At 33.7% G+C, this 15187-nt stretch overlaps 1 protein-coding gene across 1 annotated transcript; it reads right to left on the reverse strand.

The window, feature by feature from the left end:
- Nucleotides 1-2903: 2903 nt before the first annotated feature.
- LOC142239190 (uncharacterized) lies at nt 2904-4241 on the reverse strand. Its single transcript, XM_075310960.1, has one exon. It carries the CDS (start codon nt 4141-4143, stop codon nt 3001-3003), a length of 1143 nt encoding a protein of 380 aa, XP_075167075.1. The 5' UTR covers nt 4144-4241; the 3' UTR covers nt 2904-3000.
- Nucleotides 4242-15187: the final 10946 nt, after the last annotated feature.

The following is a 15187-nucleotide window of genomic DNA, read 5'->3' on the forward strand; positions in this document are numbered from 1 at the left end:
GGATATAATAAAATAAATATTCTAGTTGAAAGAAAGCCAGAGTTTTAATATAAAACTTACCAATTCTCTATTAAATTGTACGCCAAGGGGAAATATAAAAAGTTGTCCAAATTTATTTGGGCTATTCTGAAATTAAATATTTATTTTTTACTTTAAATAAAATTATTAAATAGGTTTCCAAAAAATCGAATGAAAAAAATAATATTATGCATAAAAAAACAAATATTCTGGTTAAAAGAAAGTTAAAGAATCCTTACCAATTCACTATTAAATTACAAGCAAAGGAGTACCAACATTTTTTTCAAATTTTTAAGGGGTTATTCTGAAATTAAATATTTGTTTTTTACATTAAAATATTACATTGGTTTCCAAAAAATTGATTAAAGAAATACTAAAATAAGGTATTAAAAACCTATAATTTTGATGATAAAAAGGTCATAAAAACGTAAATATTCTAGTTGAAAGAAATTCAAATTTTAAAAGAAAACTTACCAGTTCTCTATTTTCGAACCCATCTGGAGTTGCTCTGAAATTAAATATTGCTTTTACAACAACGAAAAGCATTAAACTGGTTTCCAAACAAAAAAAAAATAATTAACAAATAATAATATACATAAAAAATATTATTTTTAAAAGAAAGCCATATTAAAAAAACAATACTTACCAATTTATGGCTAAACTATACGCTGAGATATAACAAAAATTGTCCAAATTCATCTGGAATTGAATATTAATTTTTTACATTGAATAATAAAAATTTCAATACACTTTCAATTTCAACATATTGTCCTAAAGGGTGATTCTTTTGAGGTTAGGATTTTCATGCATTAGTATTTGACAGATCACGTGGGATTTCAGACATGGTGTCAAAGAGAAAGATGCTCAGTATGCTTTGACATTTCATCATGAATAGACGAACGATCTGCCACAACGTCGAATTTTCAGTGAATGGGCCCTAGAAAAGTTGGCAGAAAATCCGCTTTTTTATCGACAAATTTTGTTCAGCGATGAGGCTCATTTCTGGTTGAATGGCTACGTAAATAAGCAAAATTGCCGCATTTGGAGTGAAGAGCAACCAGAAGCCGTTCAAGAACTGCCCATGCATCCCGAAAAATGCACTGTTTGGTGTGGTTTGTACGCTGGTGGAATCATTGGACCGTATTTTTTCAAAGATGCTGTTGGACGCAACGTTACGGTGAATGGCGATCGCTATCGTTCGATGCTAACAAACTTTTTGTTGCCAAAAATGGAAGAACTGAACTTGGTTGACATGTGGTTTCAACAAGATGGCGCTACATGCCACACAGCTCGCGATTCTATGGCCATTTTGAGGGAAAACTTCGGAGAACAATTCATCTCAAGAAATGGACCGGTAAGTTGGCCACCAAGATCATGCGATTTGACGCCTTTAGACTATTTTTTGTGGGGCTACGTCAAGTCTAAAGTCTACAGAAATAAACCAGCAACTATTCCAGCTTTGGAAGACAACATTTCCGAAGAAATTCGGGCTATTCCGGCCGAAATGCTCGAAAAAGTTGCCCAAAATTGGACTTTCCGAATGGACCACCTAAGACGCAGCCGCGGTCAACATTTAAATGAAATTATCTTCAAAAAGTAAATGTCATGGACCAATCTAACGTTTCAAATAAAGAACCGATGAGATTTTGAAAATTTTATGCGTTTTTTTTTAAAAAAAAGTTATCAAGCTCTTAACAAATCACCCTTTAAATATTCTTAATAACTTTTCTCGAAACTACCGATAAAATATTAATAACTTTCATTTAAAAGGTTTAATAAACAAACACCAATATATGTCTCAAAATTCCAAAATATTCCATGCCTTTATATTCCCTTGTTGCATATTAAAAGATGCAACAGCCCACGCCAACGCCAACTATACAACTGAAGTGCCAAACAAAACCAAGCAAAGCCAAAACATTCCTACAACAACAAACACACATGTGCCTTTATTGAAAACAACACCTCATCCAGCCAATAAACCATCCAAGAACAACAAATACACACACAAACCACTAAATGAACCAACATAAAAACAACCCCACGCTCATGTATACACAACAAAACTCAAGTAACATCATCTTTACATTAATCACATTCCACTATGCCGATAAAGATCTCTGTACTATGCATTAGTTCATCGCATCTGCTGACAATTTACTCTGAGAATAATATTCGTAAAGGCACACCAGTTTATGAACGATGAAACGTTTAACTTAAAATTTGCAAAATTTTCATGAAATGTTATCTACCATTTTTGACGAAAATGTCTATAAATTTAATTACATGTGAACTAAAAATATTTCATTGGGTAATTTTTTACCAACAATTATTAACTATAAGAATTGTCAGTAAGAAATTGCTATCCACTTTCAAGTTCATTTTTCGTAAAAAAATATTTTCTCATACAAAAAAATCTTATAGTAAATTGCACTTATTATTTACAAAATACTTTACATTTCAGAAGTAGTTTTATAGCATAACAAACGAATTTTTAACTACCAGTTAAGAAATTTTTTAAGGAAATTTCCATCGTATTTTGTAGGCCATGAACTAAACGATTGCTACTTAGAATTTGTAAAATTTCCTTTCGAGTAGTTAATTTTCGTTGAAGATACGAAAAATGAACTAAAATTCTGGAAAATTCTTGTAATAAATTATTGTAAAAATCTTTTTAAATTTACGAGACACTTTTTTTTCTGTGTATTCTTTCATAATTTTAAGAGCTACCCTAATGGTTTAACTGACGCCCCAAGTTGGGCGCCATCAACAGTCAAATGCTATTTTATATTATGAAGCAATTTCAGCTTTCGTTACATTATAAGGAAGCTCGAATCCACCATCAAGAAAAGTTATCTCTGCGGTTTTTGTCTGAACGAGAGATAGAGAGCGATAGAAGCCTAATTTATTATAACAGCAAGCGCATTGTAACAAACAACCATAGTTTCAGAAATTGTTTTAAAATGTATGCAAATTGATAGGTTAGCTTAAACGACTAAAAGGTATATATTCCAAATCTATGTCATCTTCTTCGTCTTCACCATCATCATCGTTGTCATTGTCTTGTATTGTTTTCGAAAAAGGACTAAATTCGTAATGCTGTAATTTAGAACAACCCCACTTCATGGCTTCCTTGCACATAATATCCAAATTCGTTGTAAATTGATATTTTGGCCATTTTGGAGGCCATACAAAATTTTCATCACTATCCTGCAGACATGTCTCGAATAGATTGCAAATTTTTTTCGAACCCTGGACCGTTAAAGTAAACAGCGTATTGGGTGGAGTACGTTTATCTCGGCTTGTGTCATTGCCAAAAACGTACAATTCTCTGGGTATTTCGACAACACGCTTAAAAGCCTTTCCATTCATATCGAAAATTAACATTTCTGTGAGTATCACTAGAAGATTATTACGTTGACCGGCCCGATCATTGGGAACTCCCTTGGTATTCCACAACATACCCAACCAGGGTCCTTGTAATTCGATGACTACTCTCCAATGAAAAGGCAAAGATGTTCTGGAGACAACGGAGCAGCTTTTAAAACTTCTAAGAATTTTTAGTAATGTCAAAATATACAGGAGTCTCGATTGTTGTAATGTGGTATCGCCAATGATGTCATCAATCATGTTGTAAAAATGTGCAAAAAATTTGTTCACCATATTGATTGGAGGACAATAGGGATTTTTATATGAACTCCGCAACATGGGTAGAAGACATCCACAAAATACCGATTCAAAGCCATATCGCGTATAAACCTCCGTAGCTAGTTGTATAGTCTTCAAAACTGCAGATTCATAGCTCCAGGGATCTTTGGCGATGTGCTCGTGTAGGGCTTTGTTAAAACCATGCCTTATATGAAGATCACTTATGGTGCGTAATTGTTTTGATGCTGCCCGTATACGATTATGATGCCATATGTTAACATTTGCTATAATCATTTCCAGAATTTCGGGTGGCAAATCTGTTATGGTTTTCGATGGTGGTAATGGCAGTGTTGGTGCTGATGCACGAGGGTTTGCGTTTTGATTCTGATTCCTGATTCTATCTGATCTGCGAAGAATTTTCCTATTTGGCTCCTCGTTTTCGTCATCAGTTAGTGATTTTCTTGATAATTTTGGCATTTTAGGACAAATTAAAAATTTCACATACAATTTTTTTTTTAAATTTCACATAAAACATGAATTTTTTAAGACAAGAATGTGAAAATGAAAATGTAAAAAATCCAATAAAAAAAATTTAAATTGACATGACAAAACAAATATATTTTTACATAGGGGGCGTTTCACAGTGCTGCGAAAGCGGCAAAAGAAAATATGTGCTCTGATTTGTATTCTAATTTCTGTTGTCAATAGTCTATGATATCGAGCTTCGAATGCAAAAAACAAAAATTACTATAATTTACTAAAACTATTAAAAAAAAAAAAACAAGTAAGGAAAGTCTAAAGTCGGGCGGGGCCGACTATATTATACCCTGCACCACTTTGTAGATCTAAATTTTCGATACCATATCACATCCGTCAAATGTGTTGGGAGCTATATATAAAGGTTTGTCCCAAATACATACATTTATATATCACTCGATTTGGACAGAATTTAATAGACTTCTACAAAATCTATAGACTCAAAACTTAAGTTGGCTAATGCACTAGGGTGGAACACAATTTTAGTAAAAACAAAATATGGGAAACATTTAAATCTGAAGCAATTTTAAGGAAACTTCGCAAAAGTTTATTTATGATTTATCGCTCGATATATATGTATTAGAAGTTTAGGAAAATCAGAGTCATTTTTACAACTTTTCGACTAAGCAGTAGCGATTTTACAAGGAAAATGTTGGTCGAAATCAGAAAAACATATATATGGGAGCTAAATCTAAATCTGAACCGATTTCAACCAAATTTGGCACGCATATCTACAATGCTAATTCTACTCCCTGTGCAAAATTTCAACTAAATCGGAGCAAAAAATTGGCCTCTTTGGTCATTTGAGTGTAAATCGGGCGAAAGCTATATATGGGAGCTATATCTAAATCTGAACCGATTTCAACTAAATTTGACACGCATAGCTACAATGCCAATTCTACTCCCTGTGCAAAATTTCAACTAAATCGGAGCAAAAAATTGGCCTCTGTGGGCAAATGAGTGTAAATCGGGCGCAAGCTATATATGGGAGCTATATCTAAATCTGAACCGATTTGGCTGATATTTTGCAAGTTTTTCGAGACTCATAAAATATTCGGATGTACGGAATTTTAGGAAGATCGGTTGATATACACGCCAATTATGACCAGATCGGTGAAAAATATATATGGCAGCTATATCTAAATCTGAACCGATTTTTTCCAAAATCAATAGGGATCGTCTTTGAGCCGAAACAGGACCCTATACTAAATTTTAGGACAATCGGACTAAAACTGAGAGCTGTACTTTGCACACAAAAATACATCAACAGGCAGACATACAGACAGACGGACATCGCTAAATCGACTAAGAATTTAATTCTAAGACGATCGGTATACTAAACGATGGGTCTCAGACTTTTCCTTCTTGGCGTTACATACAAATGCACAAACTTATTATACCCTGTACCACAGTAGTGGTGAAGGGTATAAAAAAACAATATTTTAATTTTAAGCTTTTTTTGCTCGAAAAAGGGTTTAAATTACGTGGACGGTATAAAAGAACGAATGGTCCGATTTTAGCCAAGTTAAATGTTTTGTATATTATTGGTATTGTTGGTAATTTTTGAAGTAAAACAAGTATATACGACCGTAAGTTCGGCTAGGCGCTATCGTATGTACCCTCCACCATGGATTGCGTAGAAACTTCTACGAAAGACTGTCATCCACAATCGAATTACTTGGGTTGTGGTATCTCAAAACTTCTTAACATCGTTTTCTAAATTGTGAGTTAGTCCATACGTGGTATATATTAGACAAAAAAAGGATAATTACGAATCGATATGGACGGTACACGGTACGTAGAGAGCCAGAATTGAAATATGGGGGTCGCTTATATGGGGGCTATATACAATTATGAACTTGATATGGACCAATTTTTGTGTTATTGGGGATCGATTTATCTGAGGGCTATATATAACTATAGACCGATATGGACCTACCCAGCAAAAACTCTCATTATCCGGTAATCTTGCATGTAAGCCTATTTAAAAATTAATAACCACTTATTAATTGGCATCGCTCCGGATTACATTTACATACGCATGTCCTAGGAGGAAAGTACTTCTCCCCACGCATACTTTCGGCCATGAAATAAGTAGTGCTTTTAGAGCATATAATCACCTAATATGTAATCACTTATTCGTAGATACACCAAAATTCGCAAAATAGCCACTTATTGTTTCAGGCAACCAAATCTCGAAAATATTGGTTTCTATCGCCGATTACAATGGATCAAAATATGGCGAGTAATGCTGTAATAGGAGCACTACTTGAATAGAAACGAATATTGTATAAATAAACAAAAAATCTAATAAATCATCTAAATAAAATTGCACGCAAATTAATTTCACACTTAAAATAGAAATAAAAGTGGGTTGTTTAAGGGAGTTGGATACGTGAATTACGTTATAATATATCCAATAGTCACTTCACATTAGGTTCGAAATCTACTAAAAATGGATTTGAATTCCCTTTTTTATAAGGCAAATGGCATTTGAAATCTAGTTTAAGTGCATTTTGGAAGTGTAATGTGAATGAAGCATTTATTTAAAACATAATATGTTAATGGCATTAATTTAAAGCACAATTATTATGAAATATTCGTGACAAAAATTTCTTAACGGAAAAATGTTTAGAATTACCGTTACATTACATTACAGCCAACTGCATAAAAATTTGAGAATACCAATTCGAAAATTAACGAGAAGTATTTATTTTTGTCATTACAAGTTAGTCAATATAACTCACCACAATGTAATGCAACGTGTAATGACAGCTGTACTCCTGGTAATGCCAATTGTAATGAGATGTGGTTACCTAGTTTTTGCTGGGTAGTTAGGCATGGTTGTTAACGGCCATATACTAGCACAATGTACCAAATTTCAACTGACTCGGATGAAATTTGCTCCTCCAAGAGACTCCAAACCCAAACCTCGGAATCGGTTTATATGGGGGCTATATATAATTATGGACTGGTATGAACCAATTCCATATACTAACATCACGTACCAAATTTCAACCGAATCGGATGAATTTTGCTCTTCCAATGGGCTCCGGAGGTCAAATCTGGGGATCGGTTTATATGGGGGCTATATATAATTATGGACCGATTTCGACCAATTTTTGCATGGGTGTTTGAGGTCCCATATTAACACCACGTACCAAATTTGAACTGAATCGGATCAATTTTGGTCTTCCAAGAGTCTACGGAGTTCAAATCTGGTGATCAGTTTTTATTGGGGCTATATATAATTATGGACCGATGTTGACCAATTTTTGCATGGTTGTTAGAGGTTGTATGCTGACACCATGTACCAAATTTCAGCCGGATCGGATGAAATTTGCTTCTCTTAGAGGCTCCGCAAGCCAAATCGGGGGATCGGTTTATATGGGGGCTATATATAATATTGGACCGATGTGGACCAATTTTTGCATGGTTGTTAGAGACCATATACTTACACCATGTACCAAATTTCAGCCGGATCGGATGAAATTTGCTTCTCTTAGAGGCTCCGCAAGCCAAATCGGGGGATCGGTTTATATGGGGGCTATATATAATATTGGACCGATGTGAACCAATTTTTTCAATGTTGTTAGAGACCATATATTAACACCGTGTAACAAATTTCAGCAGGATTGGATGAAATTTGTCTCTCTTAGAGACTCTACAAGCCAAATCTGTGGATCGGTTTATATGGGGGCTATATATAATTATTGACCGATGTGGACCAATTTTTGCATGATTGTTAGAGACCATGTACAAACATCATGTACAAAATTTCAGCCCGATCGGATGAAATTTGCTTCTCTTAGAGGATCCGCAAGCTAAATTTGGGGGTCCGTTTATATGGGGCTATACGTAAAAGTGGACCGCTATGGCCTATTTGCAATAGCATCCGATCTACATCAATAACAACTAATTGTGCCAAGTTTCAAGTCGATAGCTTGTTCCGTTCGGAAGTTAGCGTGATTTCAACGGACGGACGGACATGCTCAGATCGACTCAGAATTTCACCACGACCCAGAATATATATACTTTATGGGGTCTTAGAGCAATATTTCCATGTGTTACAACCGGAATGACAAAGTTAATATACCCCCATCCTATGGTGGAGTGTATAACAAAAAAATAATAAAAAAAATTGAGCAATATAACATTTTGACAATTTTTTTAATTTTTGGTATTTTTCTACCCAAAAAGGATAATTTACAAAGGACGCCTAAAAAATTATATCTCTAAATTTTGTTCTCACACTATTTTTGAGTTGATAATAGACCATGTTATAGAATAAACAAGTAAAGAAAGTCTAAAGTCGGGCGGGGCCGACTATATTATACCCTGCACCACTTTATAGATCCAAATTTTCGATACCATATCACATCCGTCAACTGTGTTGGGGGCTATATGTAAAGGTTTGTCCAAATGCATACATTTAAATATCACTCGATCTGGACAGAATTTGATAGACTTCTACAAAATCTATAAACTCAAAATTTAAGTCGGCTAATGAACTAGGGTGGAACACAATGTTAGTAAAAAAAATATGGGAAACATTTAAATCTGAAGCAATTTTAAGGAAACTTCGCAAAAGTTTATTTATGATTTATCGCTCGATATATATGTATTAGAAGTTTAGGAAAATTAGAGTCATTTTTACAACTTTTCGACTAAACAGTGGCGATTTTACAAGGAAAATGTTGCTATTTTGACCATTTTTGTCGAAATCAGAAAAACATATATATGGGAGATATATCTAAATCTGAACCGATTTCAACCAAATTTGGCACGCATAGCTACAATGCTAATTCTACTCCCTGTGCAAAATTTCAACTAAATCGGAGCAAAAAATTGGCCTCTGTGGTCGTATGAGTGTAAATCGGGCGAAAGCTATATATGGGAGCTATATCTAAATCTGAACCGATTTCAACCAAATTTGGCACGCATAGCAACAATGCTAATTCTACTGCCTGTGCAAAATTTCAACTAAATCGGAGTTAAAAATTGACCTCTTTGGTCATATGAGTGTAAATCAGGCGAAAGCTATATATGGGAGATATATCTAAATCTGAACCGATTTCAACCAAAATTGGCACGCATAACTACAATGGTAATTCTACTCCCTGTGCAAAATTTCAACTAAATCGGAGTTAAAAATTGGCCTCTGTGGCCATATGAGTGTAAATCGGGCGAAAGCTAGATATGGGAGCTATATCTAAATCTGAACCGATTTCAATAAAATTTGGCACACTTGACTACACTACTAATTGTACTCCTTGTGCAAAATTCCAACCAAATTGGGGTAAAACTCTGGCTTCTGGGACCGTATTAGTCCATATCGGGCGATAGATATATATGGGAGCTATATCTAAATCTGAACCGATTTCTTCTAAAATCAATAGGGATCTATTCTGAGCCAAAACACAGACTTGTGCCAAATTTGAAGTCGATTGGACTAAAACTGCGACCTAGACTTTGATTACAAAAATGTGTTCACGGACAGACGGACATCGCTATATCGACTCAGGAACCCACCCTGAGCATTTTTGCCAAAGACACAATGTGTCTATCTCGTCTCCTTCTGGGTGTTGCAAACATATGCAATAACTTATAATACCCTGTTCCACAATGTGGCGCAGGGTATACAAAATAAAATTCTTCTATTTTTGATCAGAAATATTTTTAAAATATTTTTACTTTTGGAGAATATTTTCGGTAAAAACCCCTCATTTATAACAACACAAAAAAAAAACATTTTTCTGATTCAATTACAAAATTAATTGATCCAATTAATTTTTTAATTGAAATGTCTTCAATCACGAAAATTATAGTATCAATGATATTTTTAATTGATTATAAAAAAATATTTAATAAAAAAATTAATTGATTTGATATGAAAATTTCAATTAATTTTTTAACCGATCCAATTAAAAGATTAAGTAATGTTGATTGCAAAACTCAATTGTTTTTTTTTGTTAATTAAAAAAATAACTATTTCAACTATTACTTTCTTATCTGACTGTTTATAATCTGATTTAAAAACGGATTGTTTGAAATAAATTTTTTTTAACTGACTTACGGCCATTTTCATGTTGCTTCGTTAGGCTCTAACTGCCAGTTAATAGAAAATAAATTGCCAATATCTTCTCCCCGGTTAATTTTAACTGAAAAAAATTCACCAGTTAAATTCTATATATTCGTAGTGCGGTTTAAAAGATTGTTATCTGACGTAGCACTAATGCAGCTTCATGAAAATGGGGGTTAGTCTTTCGAGTTTGATTAAAAAGTTAATAGTATCAATAAATTTTTTTATTAAAAATTAAAAAATTTTCAATCATTGACTTAATTAATTTAATGTTTCTATCTTGATTAAAAAGTTAATTGTATCAAATTATTTATTAATTGAAAACATTTTCATATTCAATCATTTTTCTAATTGGAAATATTTTGGCAATTTTTATACCCTGCGCCACACTGTGGAACAGGGTATTATAAGTGCATATGTTTGCAACACCCAGAAGGAGACGAGATAGACACATGGTGTTTTTGGCAAAAATGTTCAGGGACATGGCTATTCCTGAGTCGATATAGCTATGTCCGTCTGTCCGTATGTCCGTGAACACATTTTTGTAATCAAAGTCAAGGTCGCAGTTTTAGTCCAATCGACTTCAAATTTGGTACACGTATGTGTTTTGGCTCAGAATAGATCCCTATTGATTTTGGAAGAAATCGGTTCAGATTTAGATATAGCTCCCATATATATCTATCGCCCGATATGGACTTATATGTCCCCAGAAGCCAGAGTTTTACCCTAATTTACTTAAAATTTTGCACAAGAAGAACAATTAGTAGTGTAGTCAAGTGTGCCAAATTTTATTGGAATCGGTTCAGATTTAGATATAGCTCCCATATATATCGTTCGCCCGATTTACACTTATATGACCACAGAGGCCAATTTTTTGCTCCGGTTTAGTTGAAATTTTGCACAGGGAGTAGAATTAGCATTGAAGCTATGCGTGCCAAATTTTGTTGAAATCGGTTCAGATTTAGATATAGCTCCCATATATATGTTTTTCTGATTTCGACAAAAATGGTGAAAATACCAACATTTTCCTTGTAAAATCGCCACTGTTTAGTCGAAAAGTTGTAAAAATGACTCTAATTTTCCTAAACTTCAAATACATATATATCGAGCGATAAATCATAAATAAACTTTTGCGAAGTTTCCTTAAAATTCCTTCAGATTTAAAGGTTTCCCATATTTTTTTAGTAACATTGTGTTCCAGCCTAGTGCATTAGCCGACTTAAATTTTGAGTCTATATATTTTGTAGAAGTCTATCAAATTCTGTCCAGATCGAGTGATATTTAAATGTATGTATTTGGGACAAAGTTTTATATATAGCCCCCAACACATTTGTCGGATGTGATATGGTATCAAAAATTTAGATCTACATAGTGGTGCAAGGTATAATATAGTCGGCCCCGCCCGACTTTAGACTTTCCTTAGTTGTTTATGTTCATAATTTAATAGGTTACGAGTACATTTCCTTCCGCGATTGTTAAGTAAAATGTTCAATACTTCAAGAGCTGTAGTCGAAAAACGAAAAAATCGATGAAAAAATTGATAATTTTTCGACATTTCTGGGATTTTGAGCATGAAGATGAATTTTATCCGACTTAATGTATTCAACAGTTATGTTGGCCGAGTCAAGAGCTACAACTTTGTCTAAGACAGCAAAATTCACAGCACTTTTCGGCCTGGGGCTATGCGAACATTGAAAAAAGTGCTCAAAATCGAATTTGGCGACAAAACTATAGAGGCTAATAAAAACAAACGACAACCAAGCAATTATTTTTCCTAAGCATATATTTTTTAAGGTCCCAAATAGTTCATTCCAGTTTCTAAGCATTTGTTTGTTCGCAGCAAAGTGTCTGAAATATAATTGTTTTGGAGTACAAATAAAACATATATGTGTGTAATTTATTTGAATATTGCATCCCAAAGCAAAATCGGCGATAAGCAATCATGAACGTTTACTCAGAAACCTACACACCTAGGTTGTACTTAATTTTTATACCCTTCACCACTACTGTGGTACAGGGTATAATAAGTTTGTGCATTTGTATGTAACGCCAAGAAGGAAAAGTCTGAGACCCGTCGTTTAGTATACCGATCGTCTTAGAATTAAATTCTGAGTCGATTTAGCGATGTCCGTCTGTCTGTCCGTCTGTCTGTCCGTCTGTCTGTCTGTCTGTTGATGTATTTTTGTGTGCAAAGTACAGCTCGTAGTTTTAGTCCGATTGTCCTAAAATTTGGTATAGGTTCCTGTTTCGGCTCAAAGACGATCCCTATTGATTTAGGAAAAAATCGGTTCAGATTTAGATATAGCTGCCATATATATTTTTAGCCGATCATGTCATAATTGGCGTGTATATCAACCGATCTTCCTCAAATTCCGTACATCCGAATATTTTATGAGTCTCGAAAAACTTGCAAAATATCAGCCAAATCGGTTCATATTTAGATATAGCTCCCATATATAGCTTTCGTCCGATTTACACTCATTTGCCCACAGAGCCCAATTTTTTGCTCCGATTTAGTTGAAATTTTGCACAGGGAGTAGAATTAGAATTGTAGCTATGCGTGTCAAATTTGGTTGAAATCGGTTGAGATTTAGATATATCTCCCATATATAGCTTTCGCCCGATTTACACTCATATGACCACAGTGGCCAATCTTTTACTCCGATTTAATTGAAATTTTGCACAGGGAGTAGAATTAGCATTGTAGCTGTGCGTGCAAATTTAGTTGAAATCGGTTCAGATTTAGATATATCTCCCATATATAGCTTTCGCCCGATTTACACTCATATGACCACAGAGGCCAATTTTTTGCTCCGATTTAGTTGAAATTTTGCACAGGGAGTAGAATTAGCATTGTTGCTATGCGTGCCAAATTAGGTTGAAATCGGTTCAGATTTAGATATAGCTCCCATATATATGTTTTTCTGATTTGGACAAAAAGTGTCAAAATACCAACATTTTCCTTGTTAAATCGCCACTGCTTAGTCGAAAAGTTGTAAAAATGACTCTAATTTTCTTAAACTTCTAATACATATATATCGAGCAATAAATCATAAATTAACTTTTGCGAAGTTTCCTTAAAATTGCTTCCGATTTATATGTTTCCCATATATTTTTACTAACATTGTGTTCCACCCTAGTGCATTAGCCGACTTAAATTTTGAGTCTATAGATTTTGTAGAAGTCTATCAAATTCTGTCCAGATCGGGTAATATATAAATGTATGTATTTGGGACAAACCTTTATATATAGCCCTCAACACATGTGAAGGATGTGATATGGTATCGAAAATTTAGATCTACAAAGTGGTGCAGGGTATAATATAGTCGGCCCCGCCCGACTTTAGACTTTATTTACTAGTTTTTTACTAACATTGTGTTCCACCCTAGTCCATTAGCCGACTTAAATTTTGAGTCTATAGATTTTGTAGAAGTCTATCAAATTCTTTCCAGATCGAGTGATATTTAAATGTAAGTATTTGGGACAAACCTTTATATATAGCCCCCAACACATTTGACGGATATGATATGGTATCGAAAATTTAGATCTACAAAGTGGTGCAGGGTATAATATAGTCGGCCCCGCCCGACTTTAGACTTTCCTTACTTGTTTTCCATATATCAGTTTATTTAAAGATTACTTCTTTATATCAAAAATGGTTTTCTTTATTTTGCGGGAAATTTGTTTTACGTCAAAGCCATACGACTTTAACATGTAACATGTAACATTTAACATTTTAACCTGCAACCATGTTGGCTCAGTGAACATGGTTCTAAGAAAAATACAATTGTCCTCGTCTAAAATGTTATTATATTGATAAAAAGAATTTTGTTTGAATGAAAAGACAATGGTCACGATCTAAAATGTTATGTTATTCGTCAAAAATGTTTTTCTTCTAGTTAAAAGAACATGGTCACAACCTAAAATGTTTTGATATTTATGAAAAAACTTTTTCGTCGTCAAAAAAGGACGCCACTTGAGAAAAGAAAACACAAAACCAACTTTATTTATTTGCTTTTAATTTTTTTATAAACTAATTCATTGTTTATTTGTATTTATAATGTCGTGCAAGCAAACATCACATATTTTTACACACTCTAGTTTGGTTCAATTTCAACAATAAGTAATCATTCCATATTTACTTCGTGCCCATCAAATGTACAAACGCAGACATCATGTAACTGCAAATAAAAATAAATTATACCATATATCAAAATGCAGAACAAAAACCAGGTACATTTTTTTCAATTACACTTTCCTTTTTTGTATTCACATAAAACCACGTGCCATTTCTGAATAAATAAATTAACACAAAACACAATAATTCCGTATTCTCCGTCCATTCCAAGAAACAATCAACACACGACTGACGCGCAAAATGAAAATCGTGTGTACCTGCTCAATGTTTTTATAAAATTCTTGTCGCTGCAAAAAAGTTAAAAAATTAAATGGTCACGAAAACAATGTACATGGTATTTATGGCCATGTAATGGTTGTAGACATGTCTATACGTTAACTATAAAAATACTTTTTTCACTGCAAAACGTAAAAAAAATTGAATGGTCAGGTACATGATTTTCCTGACCATATAATGGTGTCAAATTCTATCATTTAAATAATAGAACATGTTTGCGGCATTTGAGAACCATTTAAATGCTTATTGCCAACATTTTTCTCCGCTCGAAAGATATTTTTACAAAGACAAAATACATGGTTTTCGCGACAATTACATACTCTAAATAAGCATTAAATGGATGCGGCAACCATGTCCAAACATGTTTTTTCTGTGCGTGCGGAGGGACGCTGATTTCAAAGATTCGTGTCCTAAATTTAAAGAAACCAGTTCTTAAAGGCTCGTATCATTAACTTCCTTTTAATTAAAATTTCTTTATTTTAAAGAAA

The sequence above is a fragment of the Haematobia irritans genome, chromosome 1, assembly GCF_050003625.1.
Source record: "Haematobia irritans isolate KBUSLIRL chromosome 1, ASM5000362v1, whole genome shotgun sequence".
Lineage (NCBI taxonomy): Eukaryota > Metazoa > Arthropoda > Insecta > Diptera > Muscidae > Haematobia > Haematobia irritans.